The sequence below is a fragment of the Cottoperca gobio genome, unplaced genomic scaffold, assembly GCF_900634415.1.
Source record: "Cottoperca gobio unplaced genomic scaffold, fCotGob3.1 fCotGob3_417arrow_ctg1, whole genome shotgun sequence".
NCBI lineage: Eukaryota > Metazoa > Chordata > Actinopteri > Perciformes > Bovichtidae > Cottoperca > Cottoperca gobio.
In genome coordinates this window covers 11,308-38,271 of record NW_021166999.1, presented here as the reverse complement: position 1 = coordinate 38,271, position 26,964 = coordinate 11,308, and the positions used below count along the sequence as shown (strand labels likewise).

Sequence of the window (26,964 nt, the reverse complement as noted above, 5' to 3'; positions counted from 1 at the left end):
AATACACATACATATAGATATATATATATATATATGTGTATATTATATATCTATAATATGTTATTATGAGTCATATACGTGTATATTAGATATATACGTCTATATATATAAGACACTATACACGATATATATATAATAAGAATACACAGATATATCAATCTATACACATCTCTATATAATAAGAGACAAGATATATATATACATATACCACATATATATACATAGATATAGACAGAGAGAGACACCTATAGATAGAGAGATTACACATAGATATAGAGAGACAGATATACAGATATATAGATAGAGAGAGAGATAGATATATATAGATAAGACTAGACACAGATATATATAGAATAATAACATAGAGAGAGACAACAGACTATCATTAGATCGATAGACATATACAGAGATTAACACATATAGAGAGCATAGACATAGATATATAGAACATAGAGACACATAGATAGCACCCATATACATATATAGAGATATATATATAGATATAGAATATATCCACATAATATTATATACATATATAGATATATCTATATATAGATATGTGTCTATTATTAGAGTCTATCTATATCTTATATATAGATATATGTACTAGGGTATTAATATGTCTCTCTATATAGATAGCAGAGCTCTCTAATCTATCTCGATCTCTCTCACTGTCTCGTATCTCTATCAGCTACTCTGTGTCTAGGATTCTATCTCTCTATATCTCTTATCTATCTCTGTATATTCTTCTCTATCTAGTGTCTATGATTAGATCTATCTCTATAGATCTCTCTATCGATCTATATATCTCTACCCATGGTATATAGATATATATAGATATATATATATATATAGATATATATATATATATATATATATATATTTTTAATATAGAGATGTATATTATATATATATATAATATATATATATACACACATAGATATATATAAATAAATATACACATTATAGGAGATATTAAACTAATATATATACATTATATATATATATACACACACACATATATATATATATATATACACATATATATATATATACACATATAAAATAATTAATACTCCTGAATAAACCCCAACAGATAAATAACCCAGCGACAGGAATGTAAACAATACTGAAGAGATAAGCAGATCCCTTTTTAGGAAACCAAAGTAAGACGGGGTGGGGGGGTGATTGGCTGACCGGCTGCCTGTTGATGTGTCCATTCAAAAACATTTTTATTTAAGTTTCTAATGAAAACCATCAAGTTTTCTAACAAAGTCTTTGTTTCATGAGCTCAATATATTAAACTAATTATTTAATTGTTCTCCGTGTACAAACATTTAAACAACGTTCTTCATTATTCTTTCTATATCCTGAAGTTTCATGGTCAGCATGTGGCAGTTCAGATGAATGTTTTTCATGTATTTTCAGAAAGCAGTTCTCGTCTTCATCTCGTTTCACACAAACTGCCCGTTTGATTGCATTTCATTAATTAAAAACCTTTAACCTCAACAAACTTCCACCGAGCCATGTTTTCTTTGCCCATAACTTTATAATTCGTAAACCTTTAGAAAAATCTACGGATTTACAAAGGTTTTATAAAAGACAGCAACTTTTTTAAAAACTTCTTTAATGAACATAACTGAAACAGATTTACAGAGTGAACACAAAGAGACAACATGTGAAATTGACAGGAAACTGCTGCTGCATGCGGCCATCTTTGCTGTAATCACTTCTTCTTGTTAAACCTGATTGACAGAACAGAGCGTCAGCCATCTTTATTTCAGTCTGAGTGGGACGCCGAGAGAGACACTCACCTCGAGCCGCCAGGACGCTTCCTGTCCAAACCCGGACGCTTCCTGTCCAAACCCGGACGCTTCCTGTCCAAACCCAGACGCTTCCTGTCCTCAAAGGACGGTCTGTAGACAGACAGGTGAAACAGTCAGACAGGTGAACAGGCAGACACAGGTGTACAGGTAAACAGACAGACAGGTGTCTCACCCAGCTCTGTAGGTTTTCAGAGCCTTGCTGCTGGTGTTGGTCAGCTCTTTGTCAAACACAGACTGCTTTCCGCCTTTTCCTCCTTTGTGATTGGCTGCTGCAAAGACAGTTCTTTTCAGTACATCTGTCTAATTATAGATCTATATTCACTATTCACTATATTCAAGTACTGATGCAGTATAGCCGAGTATTTTAAAGTATTTCTGACTTTTACACGGCGTCTCTTCCTCCGGCATCGCCCTCGCTCTCTTCGGGCGTCTCTCTCTCTTCGCCGCTCGCTCAGCGAACATCTGAGCCTTCAGGATCTCGAACTGAGCGCGCTCCTCAGACTGAGAACAAACATCGACTTACTGAATCATTATTTACTCATTACCGAGTCATTACTAAATCTTTACTGGGTCATTATAATCATTAATGACACATTTTCAGAATTCTAACCGTCGGCTCCTTCTTTCCGCCATCCTGCAGGAACTTCTGTCTCTTCTTCTTTCCTCTCAGAGCGAGATCGAACTCCTGCAGAGCCTTCGACACTGACGGAGAGGATGACGAGTTTAAATACACGTGGAAGTACCACTACCGAGTACTACGAATAATACTAGGACTAATGAGTACTACGAGTACCACTTGTACAACTGAGACTCACCTCGGCTCTGTTTCCTCTCCTGTTGAGTCTGAAACCAAACTCGCTGTGATTGACAGACGGAGGAAGACCCATCGAGGCGCTTCTGAGCAACACTCAACTACAGACGCAGACAAAAGTACAAGGAAATTACACAAAAGTCTTTGGTGATAATCATCTGTTGTTCAAGGTTGTAAAACAGAGAGTTTGTAAACAAAAAAGAAATACGATTACATATAAACGGACGTAAAGTGATTTCACTTTATGTGTAAAACTGTGAATGATGAATATTTTCAGTTATATAAAAATAATTGGGATTTTGAGCGAAAGATCTAAACTCGAAAAACAGACACTGAGAATCAAAACTATGGCGCAAGAGTCAGAGGGGGGCATGAGTGTCAGAGGCACAAGAGTGAAAAGGGCAAGAGTCAAACCTGAAAAGACTTAAATCATAAATCTAAATCATTTGTTAAATGAAAGGTGTACCTTGGCCTCAGACGCAGCGAACTCTCTCTCCTCTCTCTCCAGCCGCATCACAGCTTCAACGTCTTTCTCCAATTTTGAGATCAGATCTCTAAACTTCAAGATGACATCTGAGTGAGAGAGACAGACAGAGTTTCATAATCTCTCTCTCACTTTCTCACTCTCTCACTCTCTCACATTCTCACATTCTCACCTGGCGGCAGGACTCGAGCCTTCACGCTGTTCTTGGCGGACTTCACGACCTCCTTCAGTATCTTCCTCTCAGACTCTCCCACCAGCGACACTGAACGTCCTGAACGACCGGCTCTCGCCGTCCGACCGACACGGTGAACGTAGTGCTTCACTGTGGACGGCATGGTGAAGTTTATCACCTGAGAGACGGACAGAGACAGACAGTTCCAATCATATGACTTAGTTTAAATAAAAACATTTGTTTATTTCTGTAAGATTAGATAAATTGGTGACTTGTGACATGTTGTGAATTCTTGGTTCAGTAAAAACGCAGCCACCACTGAAATTTAATTCTACTATTAGTATAATACTAATCATATTAGTGTAGCCTCATCTTTATCCAAGTAGCTATACTTTATTTTACAGTAACTAAAAAAAGGAAGTGACTCACTGTTTTGACTCCATCGATGTCCAGACCTCTGGCTGCTACATCCGTCGCCACCAAGATATCAATCTGATCATCTTTAAAGCGCCTGGAGAACAAGGCCAGGACAACACACAGGTGTCAGTACTGCAGTATTAGTAGTACCAAGTACTTCCTCGGACCACGCTACACCCTTCAGCAAAGATTCATGAAATCCCGTCATGGAGTCCCGCAAGGTTCTGTACTTGGACCTGTTCTTTTCACCTTATATTATAATAATAATAATAATAATAATAATAATTATAATAATAATAATAATAATAATAATTTGTATTTATAAAGCGCCTTTCAAAGCTAAAAGCAATCTCAAGGCGCTATATGCTTCCTTTAGGCAATATTATAAGGAACCACTCCATAAACTTTCATTGTACTGTAATGGTAATTTTAATCTTGTCTTGTACTGTCGTATTCTCCATATGCTCATTTTATGTTTGTCCTACTTACAGTGATTAGGACCAGAGCACACTCTGGTCATGTTCCCCTTGTATTCTTGTATCTCTTAATGTGTCAGCTTGTATCAGCTAGATGTGCGTAGTTGCACACCCGATCGTCTGTAAACATTGTCACCCACTTGGTGACAATATAATCTAATTGTATTCTCTGTTCGTAGAGCTTCATTAACACTATTTCTGCAGAAATGGAACAACAAAACAAAGAGCTCACTTCTTTAACAAAGTATCTTTATTTCAGTATAATAGATTCACTTCTCACAACAACCCTTTGGTTTAGTTTGTATCGGCAGAATTCCACGACAATACCCAATTATTTCAATCAATCAGCTAAACTTCAAGCCTTAACCCTTAGGAGTCGACCGTCACGCCGGCATGATCAGATCACATGACTTGTTCAAATCGGCGCCGTATAAAATCAACAGTCCGGCCAACATTGGCGACTGCTTTTGTCGAAACTACAGGCTTGAAACTCTGTCAGACTTTGTTTCATGCAAATCCACCCAGTAAAAACGGAGATACGATGATATAAAGTTGATGTAAAAATATTTTTTCTGCACACTCAAAAGTATGAGAAATACAATGTGGCGGCCGTTACGTATTTTAAATCTTCGCCGTATTTTATGAAGCGGAAAATAATGCTGGAAACTGTAGATCCTGCTCAACAGGTAGCATTTATCAGGGAGGGGGGCGGGTAATCGATCGAGTAACTGAGTGATGCGAAGCAAAACGAGGCGATACGGAAATAGGCAGAAAGAGACTGCGATTGAAGGAAAGTGACGGACAAACAATTGAGATAGATATGTTAGAGAGGCCTTTTACTGTGACAGCCTGAGGATAAGGATAAGAGGATATATACCTGTGAGGTGGATGGATTATCTCAGCAAAGGAGAAGAACACAGATTTAAACACATTTGTGAACAATATTTGAGAGAAATAGGCCTTTTGTGTACATAGAGAAAGTATTAGATCTTTGATTTAAACTCATGAAAAATGGGAGCAAAAACAAAAGAACTTGAGGGAATGAGGGAAAACGCCTCTGGATACACCTGGTGTTTGTTCATAACATTTGAATTTAGGTTCATGCTACCTCAAACTTTTGCATTATCATAGTGACATCCCGTGTATATATTTCCAGCTTTCAAAATGTTTTGTTGTGCATGTTTGTGTCACCCACATTAAAAATAATATCTTTTCAAAATCTGTTTTTACGTTTTTTGGGTCCAATATGTTCATATAGTATGTAAAAAAAAAAAAAAAACTATCAGGTTATATAGGTACACACACACACACACGCACGGTGCGAGGGTGTCGTACTCTGTAAAGCCCACTGAGATAAATGTGATATTGGGTTATATAAATACATTTTAACCAACCAACCGGTAACCAGTCAATGTAATATCAGGTACAGGTAATCTTCCGGAGAGCATACCTGAGGTTCTCCAGTCTCTGGCTCTGGCTCAGTTCTCCATGCAGCTCTCCGACCTTCAACCCCATCAGTCCCAGCAGGATGTGCAGTCTGTGAGCCTGTTTCCTCGTCTGAGTGAAACACATCACATGATCCTGGAAGGTCCGGGTCAGCAGGGCTGAGAAAACACAGTTCTACAGCGTCAGTACTGCAGTATGAGCAGTTCTACCGCGTCGGCACTGCAGTATTTGTAGTACCTACCAGACACCACGGCCTCTCTGTCTCCCTCTCGGTTTTGTCGGATTCGGACAAACTCTTGTCGCAGAAACGGAGCGACGTCAGTGTTGCTGTTTACAAAGATCCTGATTGGCTGCTTCAACGAAACTGCCGCCAGCTCCTTCACCTGAAGACAGAAGTCACATGACACACACTGAAACACTTGGAGACACAGGTCACATGACACACACTGACACCTGGACACAGGTCACGTGACTCACCTCCTCCGTCATGGTGGCGGAGAACAACATGGTCTGTCTGTTGAAGGAACACATCCTTATTATCTCCTTCATTTGCTCCTCAAAGTATTCGTCCAACATCCTGAGGAACACAGAGAGCCAACAGGTGAGTTCTTTGTTCCACCACGACTCGTTGGTAGATGCGTTTTTTTTTCCAGTTGTAAAAGTTTACCTGTCGGCCTCATCCAGGATCAGGATCTCAATGTGAGTCAGCTCAAAGGTCGGCGTGTTGTGAAGGTGGTCGATCAGCCGGCCAGGTGTAGCTATCAGAACATCTGGCCCCACTCTCAACGCAGCCTCCTGAGACTTTAGGTCCAACCCACCTAGACACACAACGTTACCTCGGTGACACTCAGTCCATCCAAAAGTATCGCAAATTTAGAACATCGGCACAGAAAATGCTTGTTTTCATCACTAGCGCTGTGTGATTATTAGCAGTTGGTGTAAAACCTTTATAGCACTGTAGCACAAGAAGAGGCAACTAAAAGAACCCTGGATGTAAATCCTTAATTTCTGTTAGTTTCATGTATTAATGTCATCAGATCTGTCAGTAAACAGGAAATAGTCATACCGACAGCCAGGCAGGTGGTGATGGAGGTGAACTGGGCCAGCTGCCGGGCCACAGAGTGAACCTGGATCCCCAACTCTCTAGTAGGAACCAGAACCAAGACCCGGGTCACCTGGGACGTCCTGGGTTTATAAACCAAGCGCTCCAGCACCGGCAAGATGAAGGCTGCAGTCTTCCCTGAGGAGAGGATTTATTACATTAATCTATCATGTTCAGGTTTATTAATCCGTCCTGTGTGATGAAAAATGACATTTCAGAGTTACCGGTCCCGGTAGCAGCGCAGGCGCACAGATCTCTGCCCAGCAGGCCGACGGGAACACAGGCCTGCTGGATGGGAGTTGGCAGCTTGAAGCCCTGAGCTGTGATGGCCTGCAGTGAAACACAGGAAGTTACAAACAACAGCAAACAACCGGGGGGGTGAAACTTCAGGTTCAGCCCAATAAAGCTGCCCATAGACTGTAAGAAGTGGACATAGTCACAGGGACCTCATGGTGCACCCCGTAAACAAACTCAAGCTGTTGATGTGAAGCACCCTCCGGCCATCTAGTGGCTCTCCGTTTTAGTGTTTAAGGTAAATGAGAATGTTATTATATAATAAATTAACTATCTATATTTGATTTGATTGGGTTTGCAATATAACACCAAGGTTTCAGGAATCCCGAGTAGAACCGGTTCAAGAACCTGAACCAATTTGGTGGAAAAGGATTTCAGAGTTGAGGTTCAGAGGTTGTTGGGGCCAGTTTAGGGGGCTGGTGGACACCATACGTTGAAGACGTTTTATGGCGGTTGCCTCCATCTGCTGGAAGGTCCCATCTATTCCAACATTACCAAAGTGCATGTGTGAGAACCTTCCTGACTGTGGTGCATGCTCATTAACTGCGTGTGAAGTTTGTGAATGAGAATCAAACCAAACTCCAGTCATTTTTCAGCTGATTTAAGGAAGTTACCTTCAGGATCGGTCGGGACAGGTTCATGTCTTCAAAGGTCAGCTGATCGTCGTACTGCGACGCATCTTCGTAGTACGACTCCGGAGCCTGAAAACAAACACAGCTGTTACCATGGTAACCAGGTACAAGCTGCTCATGGACCCGTCGCCATCGGCTCCCCTTCCTCACCTCCTCTCCCATCTTCCTCTTCCTTCCCCGTCGCTCTTTGTCTCTCAGGGTGTCTGACAGGAAACAGGAAGTCAAAAAGAAGTGTTATATATCGTTTTGACAAAAACATACATTTCAGTCTTCAGTATTTCAACATCATTTCTAACTTTGTTATTGATCATCTAGTTATTAAAGCTGATTTATTGATATGATTTTTAAAACATCTGAATTAAAATAATTAAAATGTTTCCATTTCCTTTTCAAAATAAAAGCCTCTGCTGGACAAACCTGATTTGGTCAGAATCTCCTCATCACTTGAATCAAACTCATCCTCCTCATCTTCATCTCCATCAGCCTCTCCTGCAGCTGGCTTCACATCCTGCTCTTCATCATCATCATCATCTTTATCCTCCTCCTGGTTCTTCCCCACAGAACCTTCAGCAGTGTCACTCTCAGCAGATTTCTCCTGCAGATCAAAACAAACCTTAAAATCTTCAGCACAGGATGTAGAACCTGACAAGGCAGGAAGTGCAACATTACAGTGGACTCACCTCAGCTTTTCTCTTCTTCCTGATTTTCTCTATTTTCTGGTCCAGAGTGGTCGCAGTTCTCTGCAAACACAGAACATAAGATTTTTAAGAAACCATAGCTTCCAAGTTGCTCGATGCGAGAGGATGCTGGCATTGTTTGTTAGCTGCTCCTCCATCTGAGCTTTGAACCTTACCTTTTACGCTGCATCACGCTTTTCCCCTTTTCAAGGATTGTGTCTATTTATCAGTTATTTCTCCTACCGGTTGGCACCTTCCTCTCTGATCTGCTCCACCAGCTCCCCAGCTGTCAACTGGATCCTCCCGTTTATTGCCTAGCAATACCACTGCTAAGCTAGCCGCCACTAGCCACCTCCTGCTGTTAGCAGTAGCCCGGGTACCCCCCTCTCCGCCAAGCACTACTTTTGTGAGGTACAGTACCAGACTGGTACTGTATATCCCCGTACTATTGCCCTGCTGTCCCGGTGTGGCTGGCCTTGTCGCCTGTGACCACTGATCCGTCAGTCTCCAGCCTCTCCTGCTACATCGCTCGCTCTGTCACACCCCCACCGCGTCATCACAACAAACACGCGCTCCCCCTGCCTGCCTGCAGACATTGGCCAGAGCAAACCTGCCTCCCACAAACAAACACTTCTCAAATTTGCACTTTGCAACACCCCAAAGAATTCATTACAGACAAGTAATGAATGTGATATGTGATTGAAATGTAATAACATGTGTGTGCCGTTAAGTTAAGGCCCCCCGTAACCCTACGCTCCCTTCTGACTTATCTGAATTTCTGACTCAACTCTGTGCCAGATCACCATTCTTTTGCTAGGCGACTTCAACATCCATGAACAAACGCAAAGCATTTGCTGAAAAGTACCAATCTGGAGATGCACGATAAAGAGCGGGAGTGGAGCAGGACAAATATACTTTCAAGAAATGGACGAAGTCTTATATATAAAACATGTAAGCTGTGTTATTGAATATGTTTTGCAGCTCCAGAAATGATGTATTTGGTGGAAGAGGGGGGGGGGGGGGGGGGGGGGGGAAATGCTAGTAGAGGTGGCCGACCCCTGGTCTAGTGATACGGCTTTCAAATACAACACCAGATAGTTGTGAGTTCAATACCAGGGCTGCACCATTGTACTCCTGAGCAAGGCACTTAACCCTGAGCTGCTCCAGGGAGACGGTCCCTGTACTTAGTTCACTGTAAGTCGCTCTGGATAAGAGCGTCTGCTCAATGACCTGTAATGTCGACTCCACAGACTGGAGAACCACCATGGACCTCCTGGACATACTAAACTTCTTCAATTTCCTCACCCACAGAAAAGGACACACACTGGACCTTACCATCTCTGACCACATAGCTATCACCCTGGACATAGACGTCCATGCTAATAGACAGATACGCACCATCCCAACCAAACCTGTCTCCTTCACACTTATCCTCCTCAGCACAACTACCATCGACAATTCCATTCTCCTCTCACGCCTTCAACACACCTTAGGAATAATTGGCACCACCCTAGTTCATCTCATCTCTAACAGACATCAATACATCTCCATAAACAACCACAAATCCTCCTCCGTCCCTCAGTGTCCCCCAGGGTTCAGTCCCCTCCTCTTCATCCTGTACATTCGCCCCCTCGGACAAATTATACTGCAGCATGGATTTAACTGCTCTCTGTTGTGGTTTTGTTTTGTTTGCATCTTGTGTTTACGCATTTGTATATATGCCCTTTTCTAAATTGTAAAGTGTCTTTGTATCTAGAAAAGAGTTATATAAATAAAATGTATTATTAACACAGTTACACCTTTATACAAAACATTGCCACAGCACGTTGAGGAACCAACACACTACCTTGTTCTGTACTCAGATAAAGGGTTCTGCTGGGTTGTACCTTGTTCTTGATCTGCTTCATGATGTCAGCCATCACCCAACTGTCGTCATCGTTCAGCCCGTCTCTCTCGCCAAACTCAAAGTTAGTGTTAAAGTCTTTCGTGCCGCAACTCCCCAACTTCTTCTTCCTGTTGAGGACGATCGGCTGGTCCTGAAACACACACACACACACACACACACACACACACACACACACACACACACACACACACACACACACACACACACACACACACACACACACACACACACACACACACACACACACACACACACACACACACACACACACACACACACACACACACACGTTAATCTACTGTTTTCCAGCCAGGCTCTGGCTCAGCTGTGTGGCCGGCCTGACTCACCTCCTGCTCGGACTCGGTGTCGGGCTCCTCCGGACTCTCCTCCTCGTCCCGGATCGTCCCGATCAGACCTAACTGCTGCAGCATGGCGAACTGTGGACCGGTACCGGCTCCGAACGGTTTAGAAACGGGTTCTATAGAGAGTCTGTAGAGGTTCCCTGTCGTTCTCTCTTCACACACATACACGTGTGTTGACGGAAACCGGAAATGAGCCGTAAGTGAGAGCTTCTTCTTCTACTCTTCGGGGGGTTTGAAGCGGGTGCATTACTGCCCCCTGCTGGTCCCACCCGCGCACTGTCACCTACAGCCCTGCAACCCCTCTCCTTTATTATTTAATATTATTAATATTTCGAAAATGTTATAATATTTATTATAATTCATGTGTATTATTATTATTACTCACTACATTGTGTTCTTTTTTTTATTCCATGCCGTGTGTGTTAGTGTGTGCATGTGTTTCAGCTGTTTGATGTCAAACAAATCCGATTCGACACACACACACACACACACACACAGACACACACACACACACACATACAAACACACACTGACTCCCTGGAAAGATTTTTGGTTTTCCTGGAAAGTAGATTCTCTATCAAAGTGACATAATGAGGACGTCAACAGGAAACAAGCAGGAGGATTGGGGATGATTTGGGGAGGGGAGGAGAGGAGGAGGGGGAGGATTTGGGGAGGGGAGAGGAGAGGAAAGGAGGAGTCAGTCCTCTGGGATAAAGGTCTCCGCCGAGAGTCAGTGAGAACAGAAACAGAAGAACTTCAGGAACCTTCAACTGATTTGTGAGTTTCATCATCCAGACACAGAGAGAGACAGAGAGAGACAGACAGACAGACAGACAGACAGACAGAGAGAGAGAGAGAGAGAGAGAGAGAGAGAGAGAGACAGACAGACACGGAGAGAGAGAGACAGAGACCGGCAGACAGACAGACAGAGAGACTGAGATAGAGACAGGCAGACAGACAAAGAGACAGAGAGACAGACAGACAGGCAGTGTTTTTGTGTTTTTAAATGTATATTTGCTATAATGAACCACTGTAAAGAAAACTTCAGCCCTAAAACAATAATGTGTATATCAGTTACTTTGTTTTTCTGTTGTGTGGAGAAGTCTTTGTGAATAAAGTTTAACAGCAAACAATCTAAAAACATCTGTTAACACAACTTGCAGAATAAGTCGGACATTAGTACAGCTGATTCTTTGCTCACCGTGGAGGCATGAAAAACAAAGTTTCTCCAAGAATTCAGGGTAACTGATATACAGAAGATAATTTTAAGGCAGTAGTTTCCTTTAAAGTAAAACCTCTGTGCTGCAGAGTCTCTCTGATAGACCGGAGGTCAGAGGTCAGGCTGTGTGCAGTCTAAATCTTCTTCTTCTGTTTGAACTGGAGCTTTTTATTTAAACGTTAGCGGTTAGCTGTTAGCAGTTAGTGGTGGGCGGGATGTCCAGATGTGCTGCAGCAGGAGCCGAGCTGTAATTAAACTCACAGATTACAGACCTAGCGTGTGTGTGTTTGTGTGTGTGTGTGTGTGTGTGTGTGTATATGTGTGTCTGTGTGTCTGTGTCTGTGTCTGTGTTGCCTGAACGAATCATCTTCTCATTTTCTCTGAGTTAAACCTTTTAGTGCTATATAGCATCTGATACATGAATGACTTCATCTAATTCCAAAGAGTTTCACTGCATATTCATTGAATGAAAATATGAACATAAGGACAATCTGATTATTATTGTTCACACACTGATCTGAGAAAAATCTCTTAAACAACTTTTTTGTCTCTTTCACAGAGTTAATAGTTAAAACTGAGTGTGTCTATAAGAGGTGATACTGGTAGAGATCATTTAAATATTTCAGTGATCTCTGCATGTTTAACTGCTGCCGTCTTTATATTAATCTGTCGTGTTGATGTGAAACACACCTTGTGACTTTTATATTAAAATTATTTTGTAAGATGCTGCTGAGATGTGGGTTAAAGAGTCAACAGCCTCACACTAACGTCACAGTCCAGGAGGAGGGGGGGGGGGGTTGTGAAACAGAGGTTACTGCAGTTCAAGTTGAGCACTGTTTATATAAAAACAGTCTGAGAATGTGTTCAGCTGTGAGCCATGGAGCAAAAGGAGGGACAAAGAAACTCAGTATGTCCGTCCTTTGTGGCCTGCTGCTTTCTCTTTACACTGGAGGACAGTTTGTCCGTGAATAGTTTGTCTGTAAACAATATGTCTGTGGACAGTTTTGTCTGTAGACAGTTTGTCTGGCTCAGCCCAATGTTCGCTCCACGTCCACTCAAACCCAGCCTACTGCAAGCAGAACAGAACCAGACCATGACCATGCTTTTATTATGTGACTGATTACCTGATTCCAATAAGCTGTTTGAGCTCCAGTTGAGACACTCCATTTCTCCCCAGCAGCCGGTGCCCTAACCACACCCCACCGCCACAAACACCTTCAGGAGGGTAAAACACCTTCAGGAGAGTAAAACTTAATTCTCCACGTTATCCAAAGACCACAATGCACAGAACAGATGATATCCGGGACTAAACCTTGTACGCTGACTAAATCCAGCCTCTACTCCAGATTTTAATTGTCTTTTTCTGTGTTTCAGGTTGAGATGTTCTGGCTTGTGACTTCCTGTCTGTTGTCCCTCCTCTTCCCTTTGGTGTCCTCCATCATGGCTGCCGCCCAACCCGCCGGCTGCAAAATACGCATAACTGACAAAGGACTGGAGATGTGTATGTAAATGGATAGTGCGAATCTAAACCGAAGTCTAACCCAGATGTAAACTGTAACCAAAATTACATTATAATCCAGATTTAAACTGTAACCCAGATTAAATTATAATCCAGATTTAAACTGTAAATGTGTGTTGTGGATAAACTCAGTGTGTGTTTTGTCTTTTCAGTGAAGTCTGAGACTGAGAAGTTTGTTGAAGAGGAGATCAGTAACATCAGTATGCCAGAGATGAAGGGCAAAGAAGGACGCTTCCAATACACCATCACTGAGTACAAAAACAACTTTGTATTTAAAGTAAAACTGTATTACAGAATATTCAACGTGTATTTAAAGTCAAACTGTATTACTGAATACTCAACGTGTATTAATATCTTCTCTTGTCTGTCACCAGTGTGAAGATAAACAACTTAAATCTGACTCATGCTGACCTGCAGTTCATTCCTGAAGTTGGTTTGTTGTTTGACGTGCAAAACTCATCAATCTCTCTGAGTTTCCACCGAAGGATCCTCTACTGGTTCTTGTTAGTACTTCTATTGATACAACTCTAATAGTTCTACTGATGATGAAGATGGTAGTGGTAGTTGTATTCCTGTCTGTGATGAAGCTAAAGTGTTTTTGTATCTCAGTTATGACACAGGAAATATCAACGCATCGGCTGAAGGCGTGAACATCAACACGGTACTAAATCTGATCAGAGACAATGAAGGACGACTGAAGATCAATAACATCACATGTGAAGCCAAAATCTCCAAAATGAGGGCAAAGTTCAGCGGAACGCTAGGGTAAAAAATACTGACGAAAAATTATTAGTGATTACTGTTAATAGGAATGATGTCTGATCAATAATGATTATTTGGGAACCACCTCATGGTACTCTGGGATGTTGTTCTGGGTTGACCCCAGGGTCTCTTACCAGTTGGGCGTGCCCAGAAAAACGGGATGCTCCCTCCCAGGAGAATCTTCATCAGATGTTGAACCCCCTCAACATGAAGGAGCAGCGGCTCTACTACCTGCGGATGCCTGAACTCCTCTTCTACTTCTGTATCTGTAGTCTGTTGGTGCTACAGCAGATACTTCTGTAACTGTAGTCTGGTGGTACGACAGCGTATACTTCTGTGTCTGTAGTCTGTTGGTGCTACAGTAGATACTTCTGTAACTGAAGTCTGGTGGTACGACAGTGGATACTTCTGTGTCTGTAGTCTGGTGGTACGACAGTGTATACTTCTGTGTCTGTAGTCTGGTGGTACGACAGTAGATACTTCTGTGTCTGTAGTCTGGTGGTACAACAGTAGATACTTCTGTGTCTGTAGTCTGGTGGTACGACAGTGTATACTTCTGTGTCTGTAGTCTGGTGGTGCGACATTAGATACTTCTGTGTCTGTAGTCTGGTGGTACGACAGTAGATACTTCTGTGTCTGTAGTCTGGTGGTACGACAGTAGATACTTCTGTGTCTGTAGTCTGGTGGTACGACAGCGTATACTTCCGTGTCTTTAGTCTGTTGGTGCTACAATAGATACTTCTGTAACTGTAGTCTGGTGGTACGACAGTAGATACTTCTGTGTCTGTAGTCTGTTGGTGGATGTGATCAGGCCCAGCAGTTCTACTCATATTCATCTCACACCCGCTGTGGATACTAACAACGGTCCTCTAGAGGCGGGCGGACCTGACGGCTGACTCTTTGTTGAGGAGATCAAAATGAAAATAAAAGGGTTTCAACTCATCTGGCAACGTGGCCTCACATGATGGGGGGGCAGTGATATTCTGGATGGCCTGCCACATATGTCTGGTGTGGAGGTCTCTCTCCAGACTCCTAATGATGCCAGCTTTCTCCCTCTGGAGGTGCTGTATGCTTATTTGTGTATTTTGAATCAATAATCACTAATCAATAATCACTGATGTTTCGGCACGCCGTCATGTGACCTTAGTATCGACCAATCAGGAGCTGTTGTCATCTTCTCTCTTATCTTTCAGGAAAGTATACGACTTCATGTCAAGCTTTCTGACATCAGGCATGAGATTTCTCCTCAACCAACAGGTCTGTTACACCTGTCTGTCTCTGTGTTATACCTTTGTTGTCTGTCTGTTACACCTGTCTGTTTCACCTGACCTGTCTCTGTCCATCACCTGTCTCTCTCCTACCAGTCTCTCTCTCTCTCTCTCTCTCTCTCTCTCTCTCTCTCTCTCTCTCTCTCTCTCTCTCTCAAACCTTGCTTACCTGTCTCTCCATCACTTGTCTGTCTCTCAGATCTGTCCCGCCCTGAATCATGCTGCTCTGGTTCATGTGAACTCGCTGCTGGAGACGATCCCTGTGAGGACGGAGGTGGATGATTTTATTGGGATCGATTATTCTCTGATCGATGATCCGGTGGTGACATCCCGGAGCCTCGACATGCACTTCAGGGTTAGACTCTTCCTCTGATGATATTTCATTATTTTCTACAGTATAATATGAGGGTGACGTTAACATGTGTGTTGTGTCTGTAGGGGATGTTCTTCGACCGGTCTGATCCAAACAACACATTGGTGAACTACGCCGTCGACCCAGTCATCAGAGAGTATGACAGGATGGTTTATCTCGCTCTGTCAGAGTTCTTCTTCGACAGCGGGATGTTTTCGTACTACAAAGCAGGAATCTTCCAAATGCACATCAACGAGAAGGTTTCTACCACAGACCTCCAAAACCACCACAGAACTCCATAACAACCACCAACACCCTAAACCACCACAGACTTCTAAAACCACCAATACCAAAAATGACAACAAAAATAACCACAGATCCCCAACACCAGCACCAACCTCCAAAAACACCACAGACTCCCAAAACATCTGCTGACATCCAAAAACCACCACAGACCCCAAAACAACCATCAAAACCCAAAAAAACAGATTTCCAAAACAACCACTGACACCCAACACCACCACAAAACCATCATATACCCACATAACAACCAGAAACCCCTTAAAGAACCACAGACCCCCATAACAACAAGAAACCTATAGACCAGGGGTGTCAAACTAATTTTAGTTCAAGGGCCACATACAGCACAATTTGGGCCGGACCAGTAAAATCACAGCATAATAATGTCACGTGTGCAACAAGGGAAGGACCCAAATGCAGGACTCAAACTTGGAGCAATAGGTAGGAGGTTTATTGAAGGGGTTTCCAGGGAAAGGAGACGGAGGACGGAGAACATCCGGTTCGTGGAGGCAGAGGGTGAAGTGGGTAGCAGGTAGCAGGCAGGCGGGTTGACAGGAAGCCAGGGATCCTGTAGCACAAAAACCAGTAGGAGTTAATACAAAAAACACACAAGCAAATGTACTTCACAATCCACAATTCAAGCAGCCAGAGCCGCAAACTACCACTGTAGCTGAGTAGACTGGCTGAAGACTGGGGTTGATGAGTTAATGGGTGGCAGGATCCGACCTTAATGTCTTCTGTTTGTGTCGTCTCTTTCTTAAGATGTCCAAAGACATGGAAATGTTGTTGAGAACCACCTACTTTGGAGCCATCATGATGCTGGTGAGCAGAACACAGTAATACTTTAATTCATGTTCTCTTGTGTGTTCTGGGTAGAACCCATTGTAGTACTGCAGTACTCTGTATTATTAGTTTACTTCATCTTCTCCTGCGTGTTCTGGGTAGACCAGGTGTAGTAAAGCATTACTTGTAGCTCACCCGGTAGCTCACCCATTAAAGGCATAACAATCCCGAAAAAATAACTTTACAAACAATGGCACGATGGAACACCAGGTTACATAGATACAGCAAGACTAACCACACCAAGTAACATAGAAGACAAACCGACAAGGAACAAATGAGACAGACAGGTACATATACACACAGACACTAATCATAAGAACGGGACACAGCTGGAGAAGACAAGCAAAGACACAATGGCAGCAGTGTGATTGGACACAGGAGGATCAAATGAGGGCAGGACAAACAATCATAGGAGGTAAAACACAAACACAGGAAGGCAAACGTTTCAAAATAAAACAGTAAGCAGTAAAACCAGGATCATGACAGTATAACTACTTTACTTCATGTTCTCTTGCGTTCTTTTTAGAACCCAGTGTAGTACCGGTATTACTTGGTATCACTACTTTACTTCATGTTCTCATGTGTTCTCCGTAGAACCCGGCTCTGGTGGACGCTCCGCTCTCTCTGCAGTTTGCCGTAAATTCACCTCCAAAAACGACCATAAAGACAACCGGGGCGACGGTTTTCATGACAGCCATCGTCAAGGTGATGTTGCTGCCTCCAGGGCAGCCTCCAGTCCAGCTCAGCAGCATGACCATGGTACACACACACACACACACACACACACACACAAACCTGGTGGATGGATGGGCCACACACAATTCTGTCGTCAGATTCATCACCCTAAAGCAGGGGTGGCCAACCAGTCAGAGGTTAAGAGCCAAAAATGTTACTATGTTACTGCAAAGAGCCACATCATACACACAGTCACAGATGCGCACCCCCCCTTCTCTCTTTTGTTCTCAGCCTTTCTCTGTGTTCCCTCACTCTCTTCCTCCCCTCTCTCTCACACAGACAAAATTAAAATCTAAAACTTTACACACACACACACACACACACACACACACACACACACACACACACACACACACACACACACTCAAAGACCCTCCCACACAGACGGACACACATAGCTCTGCTCAGACAAATTTATTGTAAATGTCACACACCATAATATTGAGAGAAATTTAATTAAATCTCTCCTACCAGTATTCAGAGGCCAGTTATTATCAACAATGAACATTGTGTGCACTCTCACACACAAACTCTCAGTAAAAAAATGTGAAAACGTTTTTTATCTTCCTCTGCATGTTGCTTCTTTAAATTAGTGGGACTTCTGACATTCCTTGCCTCGAACAATCCTCCTCAAATCTGGCTTGTATTCCGTTGTGGTCACTCGAAGCAATTCTGACAAGAACTGTGTCGGAGGCAGACCAAGTGACCAGAGCTGAGGGAAAGATGTCGATGCTTTGCGCTAAAAATAATGTCGCCTTCAGCTCCTGCGATGATTTCAGTCGCAGTGTCGCGACATGTTTCCCGACTCTGCCATCGCAAGGAAGTCCTCGTGGGGGAAACAAAAGCCACACAACTCATCAATCATCAAATACATTGATGATAATAACTCATCAAATAAAATACATAAATCTTATAAACATGTCTGTACAAGTAATACATACTTTAAATAAACATGTATTTCCTGAATGTCCCTTATGTGTTTACATTTACATTGGCGGCTGAGAGCTGTTAGAGAGCCGGGCAGAGTCCGGCAAAAGAATTCCCTTGTTTTGAAATTCCAATGTTTACAGGTACGGACTAGCGGGGCTTTCAAGCAGTCCGTCTCAGCATTAAAAGGGCCAACGAGGAACGTAATATGTGACCTTTTCAGCTGTAGATCATGGAACCGGGTCGCAAAGTTTTCGTGCAGGTTGCATTTCGGCTTGTCCGCTTTCTTTTAGCAGAGAGGGAAAATGCACTAATTCTCCTTTTTGAAGAAGTGTCTTAAACAGTTTCAGTTTGTTAACAAACGCAAATACACTTTGCACTAGGTCAGGCAGCATTTTTATATGAATATGAACTCTACTAAAAGCGTCCTATGTTCGTCTTCATATTTTCGCTTAGCTGTGCATTTTTTCCTGCCATTTTAGGATGGAACTCAGATGGTCAGATAGTGTTTACTCTACGATAGGTTTTTCCCCCCTCGAAGGTGATTGGTTCACTGCATCGCAGGCATTTTTGTGATTGGCTCTTGGGCCACATCAAAATTAGACGCACTGTCATGCTCTCATATTTACAGCACACATACACACACTCACAAATAAAATTTGATATGAACTGAAGAGCCGTATGAAACTGGGAAAAGAGACGCATGCGGCTCGAGAGCCGCGGGTTGGCCACCCCTGTCCTAAAGTTTCTTTAGTTTCTTTAATGTTTATCAGTCATCTTTCAAAATCCACATGAAAAAACTCTTCACATCGGCATTAATTAGATCTAGTGCATATTTAGTTATTTGGGCATTTTTAGTTGTTGGCCTGTACAGTTAAAGGAGGAACACTGCTGATATATACACACATAAAAAATGCTACATGATGCTTTATTATCTCTGTTGTTGTTCTGTACCTGCAGGAAACAAAGTTTAACGCTAAAGTTTCTATGAAGGGAAAACGTCTGGCTATCCATGCTGACCTCCGCAGGTACACACACACACACACACACACACACACACACACACACACACTAGCGGTGTTTTATATATCTGCCCAACAGATATATTGATTGAATCATAAAATCACGAGTTGGTGCTTCCAGTGACATCCTTTACCATCCTGGTTTACTGCTACAGCGGCGAGCAGTTTAATTAATTTATTATTTATTATAATTTATTCGATATGAACATCACAGTAGCATTTTTATTGTAATATACATTTCTGCATGGGTATCATATGCATGTTAAGTGTTTATTTTAGCAAAACGCGAATTTACAGAATGGGTTGGGTTGATAATTTCAGGGTCTTAGGACTCATAATGATGCCTCATGCACATTTTTTCCATTGAAGTCAGACTTAAAGATTTTTCTTCTTTCAGGTTTAAAATCTTCTCCAATTTATCAGCATTGGAATCTCTGGCAGTAAGTGTTGTTTTATGTTTTATTACAACTTAAAACGTGACATTTAATCTGACAAGTAGCAGTAAGAGACTATCCATCATAAAACAAAAAAGAAACCTGTCTGTCTGTATCTCTGTGTCTCTCTGTCTGTCTGTCTGTCTGCCTGTCTCTCTCTCTTTGGTTGTCCGTCTGTCCCTCTTCCTGTCTGTCTGTCAGTTGATTCCTCTGCAGGCTCCTTTAAAGACGATGTTGCAGATGTCTGTGGTTCCTTTAATCAACAGTAAGAATCTGATAAGAATTAAGACACAGTTATTGCATGTTTTACTATAACACACAGTGTTGATGTTTTAGTGGCCCTGTGTGTGTGTGTGTGTGTGTGTGTGTGTGTGTGTGTGTGCGTGTGCGTGTTTGTGTGTGTGATCAGACTGGACAAAGAGAGGAGTTCGGATCCCTCTGGCTGATGGGATTGATTTCATTGAAGAGGTAGTTGAATATCACAACGTAAGTCTATTTAAACATTCATCTGTTTACACAGGACGCTGTATTGTGATTAGTTAGTCTCTCTACTGTACCATGTGATGGGATGTTGTTGGACATTATGGGATGTTGTGTTTATCTCTGCAGGGTTTCATTGTGATCGGAGCAAATCTTCACTTCAGCAAAGGACTGAGAGAAATGATCGCAGGGAGCAATCAGAAAGACCAAGACATTGTTTAAATATATATATATATATATATATATATATATAAATAAAAGTGCTGTTGCAATATAGTCTACCATTTTTGACAATAACCGTGATATTTAAAACATGAAATATTGATATAATGTTAATAATACACATATGAGGGGCGCCCTGGTAGCTCACCCAGTAGCGCCGGCAACCCATATACAAAGGCTCAGTCCTTGTCACAGCGGCCCATGCGTGGTTCAAGTCCCACCCGTGGCCATTTGCTGTATGTCTACCCCTTCTCCCCCCCTTTCATAAACTCTCATCTTTACTATCATTAAAGGCATGAAAAGCCAGAAAAAATTACTTTAAAAAACATTAATTATAATAATACACATGATAATATTGTGTAAATAAGGACCTTTCCTTATTTCCTTTTCTACAGTCATGGTCACAGATTCTTTCCATCGCCCTACACTCGTATTTTGAGTGTAATTCATTTGCCTAGAAAAAACAAAACCCACAATAAACAAAGTTAATTTGACTGACAGCATTCTTATTATTTTCTTGCCATGTTTACAGCACGAGTGTGTCCATGACCACGGCGTGTTACAGCACGAGTGTGACCATGACAACACTGTGTTACAGGTGTCCATGACAACACCATGTTACAGCACGAGTGAGAGCAGTACAATGATGTTAATGTTAAACTGAGTTTACAGTGTAAAGTCCCCACACAGTCTGAACTTCATGGACAAATAACATTTACATCAATGACAAACTGCTTACTCATAAAACAGAGCTGAATGTTTTACATATTTTAAATTCTTGTTTACATCCATGTTTACTTGTTAACCGTCTTCTTCTGCTCTGCCTTTTCTTGTGCGTTGTTTCTGATTCAGATCCTTTAATGCAGTAAAAGTATTAATAACATACTGTGGAAATACTCCTACTGAAGTAAAACTATGTATTTTCAGTAAAATGCAGTAAAAGTATTGATTGTGCTCTAAAATGTCTCCTGTCAGTGTTTTAATATTATATATGTTGTTTTTGCATTAATGTGTTTGTTGCATTTTTACTGCTGTAGATGTTTTTACCTGCTTTATATACTGTTGGGTAGTTAAATCTACAGCATGCATCATATCACAACATCATCGTATGTTTGTACCTTTGTTGCTTTGAGAAACTCATATCTCTAAAAAAATTTCAACCAATCAATGTAAGTGATGTTATCATCCCATTAAATGGCCGTTATCAGCCTCATAGTGAAAGTCCTGTGTTTTGTGTGTTTATCTCACTCTTACACTACATGAACTTTCTCTCGCCTTTGTTCCCGTCATAATTACTACGGTCAAGAGAGACTGCTGTCGTCTTTGTTCTTAGGTGATAAAACCTACCAGTCTGTGTAGCAGCCTATTCTGCTGCACATCTATGAGGCTAATAACACTGATAACACCCATTTAATAGGCTGATAACATCAGAACTAGTATAAACTAATCATCGTTTTAAAAATTTTATTAAACCCACTCTCAACTCTACACACTGGAAACAGCTCCTTATTTCAGTGTGCAATACTGTAATGATTGTCTTAAAATACCTTCAGGGCTCGGGAAAATTCACAAGGAAAGACAGTGAATTCCTATGCTTCCATTGCTGCTAATAATAATTTATAAACCTCTTAACCACTTAACATGGACGGCCTGCCGTTTTCATTCATTTTCAGAGAGGCTGTATCTTACCCTGTGTTCCAGTCTGTAAAGCACACTGAGACAAATGTATAATTTGTGATATTGGGCTATACAAATAAATTTGATTTGATTTGATTTGTTCCCTACAGTCCGCCATGATGGAGATGTTACGCAACGCCACATGTCGTTCAAAAGCTTAGAGTTGCGTCTATTTAGTAAGAAAAACAGTTTTGAGATAAAAAAAAAAATCACAACAGCAAGTACAGTAGGCATCTCACACAAGCAAGCACACTCACAATCAAACCCATAACTTTGAGCCAACTCACCTATGAAGTCTCATCATAATCCTGTAATCATTAATAATCCAAAAAATCACTTCCTGGTTCATTGCAGAGGTCCAAACGATCGTTTCCAGTAAAGATATATCCATCTTGAACATCGTCACATTAATAAAAGCCCATAAACAGATGTTGCAATCTTTGAAATCAGCTGATCGATGTGTTTATTTTTGCGATGATACTCGCTAAAAACGGCATGTATCAAGCTATTAGCTTTATTTTGATATTTGCTAACAGGATGCCCTCAACTCACACCTCTGGCGGAGCTTTTCAGACATCCCTGTGGAGGTTGGGGGCATTGAACCTGAGTGGGCGATGTTCAAAACCTCTATTGCTGAAGCTGCGGTGAGGAGCTGTGGTCTCAAGGTCTTAGGTGCCTCAAGGGGCGGTAACCCTCGAACACCGTGGTGGACCCCGGTGGTCAGGGAAGCCGTTCGACTGAAGAAGGAGTCCTTCCGGGTTATGTTATCCGGGAGGACTCTGGAAACAGTTGCAGGGTACCGACGGACTCGAAGTTCGGAGAAGATATGGAGAAGGATTTTCGGTCGGCACCAAGGTGCTTCTGGAAAACAGTCCGGAACCTCGGGAGGGGGAAGCGGGGAACCATCCAAGCTGTGTACAGCAAGGGTGGGACCCTGCTGACTTCGACTGAGAAGGTTATCGGGCGGTGGAAGGAGCACTTTGAGGTACTCCTGAATCCGACTAACACGCCCTCTATGGTAGAGGCAGAGCTGGAAGCTGATGGGGGACCATCGTCAATTTCCCTGTTGGAAGTCACTGAGGTAGTCAAACAACTCCACAGTGGCAAAGCTGCAGGGGTTGATGAGATCCGTCCAGAAATGCTGAAGGCTTTGGGTGTTGAGGGGCTGTCTTGGTTGACACGCCTCGTCAACATTGCGTGGAAGTCTGGGACAGTGCCTAGGGGGTGGCAGACCGGGGTGGTGGTTCACTACAAGGGTATCACACTTCTCAGCCTCCCCGGTAAAGGCTACTCCAAGGACTGGAAAGGAGGGTTCGGCCGATAGTCGAACCTCTGATTGAAGAGTAACAATGCAGATTCTGTCCTGGACGTGGAACAACGGATCAACTCTTCACTCTCGCAAGGATCCTGGAGGGGGCCTGGGAGTACGCCCAACCAGTCTACATGTGTTTTGTGGATCTGGAGAAGGCATATGACCGGGTCCCCCGGGTGATACTGTGGGAGGTGCTGCGGGAGTATGGGGTGAGGGGGTCACTTCTGAGGGCCATCCAATCACTGTACGCCCAAAGCGAGAGTTGTGTCCGGATACTCGGCAGTAAGTCGGACTCGTTCCCAGTGAATGTTAGCCTCAGCCAGGGCTGCACTTTATCACCAATCCTGTTTGTAATTTTCATGGACAGGATATCGAGGCGTAGTCGTGGAGGAGAGGGGTTGCAGTTCGGTGGCCTGAGGATCTCATCGCTGCTCTTTGCAGATGATGTGGTCCTGATGGCGTCATCGGTCTGTGACCTTCAGCAGTCACTGGATCGGTTCGCAGCCGAGTGTGAAGCGGTTGGGATGAGGATCAGCACCTCAAAATCTGAGGCCATGGCTCTCAGCAGAAAACCGGTGGATTTCCTATTCCGGGTAGGGAATGAGCCCTTACCCCAAGTGAAGGTGTTCAAGTACCTAGGGGTCTTGTTCGCAAGTGAGGGCACGATAGAGCGAGAGATTGGCCGGAGAATCGGAGCAGCGGGGGCGGTACTGCCGTCGCTTTACCGCACCGTTGTGACGAAAAGAGAGTTGAGCCAAAAGGCAAAGCTCTCGATCTACCGGTCGATCTTCGTTCCTACCCTCACCTATGGTCATGAAGGCTGGGTCATGACCGAAAGAACGAGATCACGGGTACAGGCGGCCGAAATGGGTTTTCTCAGACGGGTGGCTGGCGTCTCCCTTAGAGATAGGTCGAGAAGCTAAGCCATCCGTGAGAGACTCGGAGTAGAGCCGCTGCTCCTTTGCATTGAAAGGAGCCAGTTGAGGTGGTTCGGGCATCTAGTAAGGTAACCACCTGGCCGCCTCCCTAGGGAGATGTTCCAGGCACGTCTAGCTGGGAAGAGACCCCGGGGAAGACCCAGGACTCGGTGGAGAGATTATATCTCCTCACTGGCCTGGGAACGCCTTGGGATCCCACAATTGGAGCTGGCGGATGTGGCCCGGAGAAGGGAAGTTTGGGGTTCCTTACTGGAGTTGCTGCCCCCACGACCCGACCCGATAAGCGGTAGACGATGGATGGATGAATAACTGGATGCCGAACTCTGACCTTTCGATTGACACTTCATTTGAGCCAATCGGAGCTTCCATATCTTATCGACAACATTCAATAGCCAATGAGTGTCAACTTGATAAGGAAGTGCCAGCCCTCTTCTTTTGTTTACAAATGGAGCCAGCAGCAGCCCAGTCTCCCGTTGACTCGCGTATCGTTAATGTTATTCTTTTTTCATAATTTTATTTATTAATTACAAAATACAAAATAAATACAAGAATATTACAATTATTTTTGTTTATACTTCACTTACTTTGTGTCATTACTACTGATTTGGAATATTGGGTATATAATAGTTATTTATTGTAAAGGCCAATAGTTATTTATGGTCTTTTTATCAATAAATATTATTAAACAAAACAAAAACGTTATCTGTTAACCTCTTACAGTGTGGGGGAATTTACCCGAAAATACCTACAAACAACATACACAAAGTAAATTAAAAGCTGCTCTTCAACCATTTGCACCATATACATGGTTTTGGTCTTATTCAAAAGATAACGCTCTTATTGTTCTTGCAATGTACTCCAAGTGCTTCTGGCACTGAGTAATATTGGTCTGAATATACTGAATTTGAAGAAAATAAACTTGATTCTTTGTTGAAACAGATTCCTGAATATGGGTATAGCTGGTAGGTAATAGCTGGAAAACACAATAGGCACATAGCATCAAGTGTTACCAAGTTCGGGGTCAAATTTCAGAACAAAACCACAAAAACACAACATATTAGACAAGTTTTTCTAAGAGTAACACCAGGCGTTTTCCAGCTGAGCAATTTGGAGATATTATAATATTTATTAATAAAATATTAATTGTATTGCTCATAAATAAATATTATATACCCATATTCCCTGTTAGTAGTAATGACACAGGGTAAGTGAAGTATAAATACATATTTTTGTGTTTGTTTTGTATTTTCTTCTGAACTAAATACAATTTTGAAAAATAAATAATATTTGTTAAAAGAAAACCCATTAAAATAGGGTATCAAAATGAGGTATTTCATTGGCTACACTGTACGCCAGGCATCGGGAGACTCGGTTGCTATTCGCTCGGTCTGTAAACAAAAGAAGAGGGGCTGGCACTTCCTTATCAAGCATGCGCTGGAATAAAGTTTTTACCGAGTATAAACAGATTATCACACACATCGATCAGCTGATTAAAAAAATTGCAATAGCCGTTTATGGGCTTTTATTGACATGAAGATGTTGACTTGCTAGTTTGAGGAGCTGCTGTTGTGATTGTGATCTCAAAATCGAAATAGACGAGATTCTAAGCTTTCTAAAGAGGTATGGCATGGTTACTATTGTGTTCGTTAATTTGGAGACGGAGTTTCAACGTTGAATCAATCCAACAAACTTAATTATCTCAAAGCATTTATTAAAGTGATATGATAGAATAGAAAATATACTCAGCTGAGGACGATCCTGCTTCACAGCACCTCTCTCCCCCAGCTCTACAGAATCGTCCCGCCTCCAAGCTAAACATTTTTCATATACACCCCCGCTGGAGTCTTGTCATCTTCTCATTGGTTGGCTGGGGTCAGGTCCTATTGACCCCTTGAGGAGGGGAGTACCTCTAGCATGTATTACACTAATATTTCTTGTCCTGAGCAGTGAGTACATTCATTACATAATACTTCTTTTCAGTAGTACACAAATATATATAGTAGTTAACTATTACAAATTGTAGTAAACAAATGCATATTTATACATTCAGGAGTTAATTATATCACATGTCCTTCTCAGATTTTACAGTTTGCATATATCATTTCCCTAGGGTGTTGTCCTCTCCGATTGGTTGGCTGTGGCCACGTCCGGTCGGCCCCTTGTTGGCGCGTAAGCGTGTCCACACCTCTTAGCGCTGATGTCTTCCTTGGGATTCTTTAGTCGCCCCCTAGAGGAGGGGTGTACCTCTAGCATGTTTACACTAGACATTTCTTTACCTGACCTGATTAACCTGATTAAATAGAATTAATTTGTTTTTAATTCAAACATTAAAAATGAAGATATTTGTTT

At 42.4% G+C, this 26,964-nt stretch overlaps 2 protein-coding genes across 3 annotated transcripts; one reads left to right on the top strand and one right to left on the bottom strand.

The window, feature by feature from the left end:
* Nucleotides 1–1,609: 1,609 nt before the first annotated feature.
* ddx27 (DEAD (Asp-Glu-Ala-Asp) box polypeptide 27) lies at nucleotides 1,610–10,815 on the bottom strand. Its single transcript, XM_029427969.1, has 21 exons — nucleotides 10,591–10,815; nucleotides 10,224–10,373; nucleotides 8,341–8,400; nucleotides 8,078–8,255; nucleotides 7,811–7,863; nucleotides 7,643–7,729; nucleotides 6,959–7,064; nucleotides 6,699–6,872; nucleotides 6,300–6,450; nucleotides 6,110–6,209; nucleotides 5,874–6,015; nucleotides 5,637–5,790; nucleotides 3,723–3,804; nucleotides 3,294–3,471; nucleotides 3,104–3,210; nucleotides 2,642–2,738; nucleotides 2,437–2,528; nucleotides 2,207–2,327; nucleotides 1,999–2,095; nucleotides 1,815–1,916; nucleotides 1,610–1,745 (listed from the first exon to the last, which is right to left on the bottom strand). Exons 1-21 carry the CDS (start codon nucleotides 10,672–10,674, stop codon nucleotides 1,727–1,729), a joined length of 2,334 nt encoding a protein of 777 aa, XP_029283829.1. The 5' UTR covers nucleotides 10,675–10,815; the 3' UTR covers nucleotides 1,610–1,726.
* Nucleotides 10,816–11,324: 509 nt separating this feature from the next.
* Nucleotides 11,325–21,909, top strand: pltp (phospholipid transfer protein). Of its 2 annotated transcripts, XM_029427967.1 has the most exons (15): nucleotides 11,325–11,382; nucleotides 13,199–13,325; nucleotides 13,496–13,595; nucleotides 13,718–13,846; nucleotides 13,953–14,108; nucleotides 15,299–15,362; nucleotides 15,573–15,728; nucleotides 15,812–15,985; nucleotides 16,788–16,847; nucleotides 17,463–17,627; nucleotides 19,491–19,558; nucleotides 19,950–19,992; nucleotides 20,188–20,251; nucleotides 20,396–20,472; nucleotides 20,596–21,909. In XM_029427967.1, exons 2-15 carry the CDS (start codon nucleotides 13,205–13,207, stop codon nucleotides 20,686–20,688), a joined length of 1,470 nt encoding a protein of 489 aa, XP_029283827.1. In that variant the 5' UTR covers nucleotides 11,325–11,382; nucleotides 13,199–13,204; the 3' UTR covers nucleotides 20,689–21,909. The 2 variants fall into 2 exon arrangements, with proteins under 2 accessions (XP_029283827.1, XP_029283828.1); XM_029427968.1 differs by lacking the exon at nucleotides 11,325–11,382 and having other exon boundaries at nucleotides 13,242–13,378.
* The last annotated feature ends 5,055 nt before the right edge of the window (nucleotides 21,910–26,964 follow it).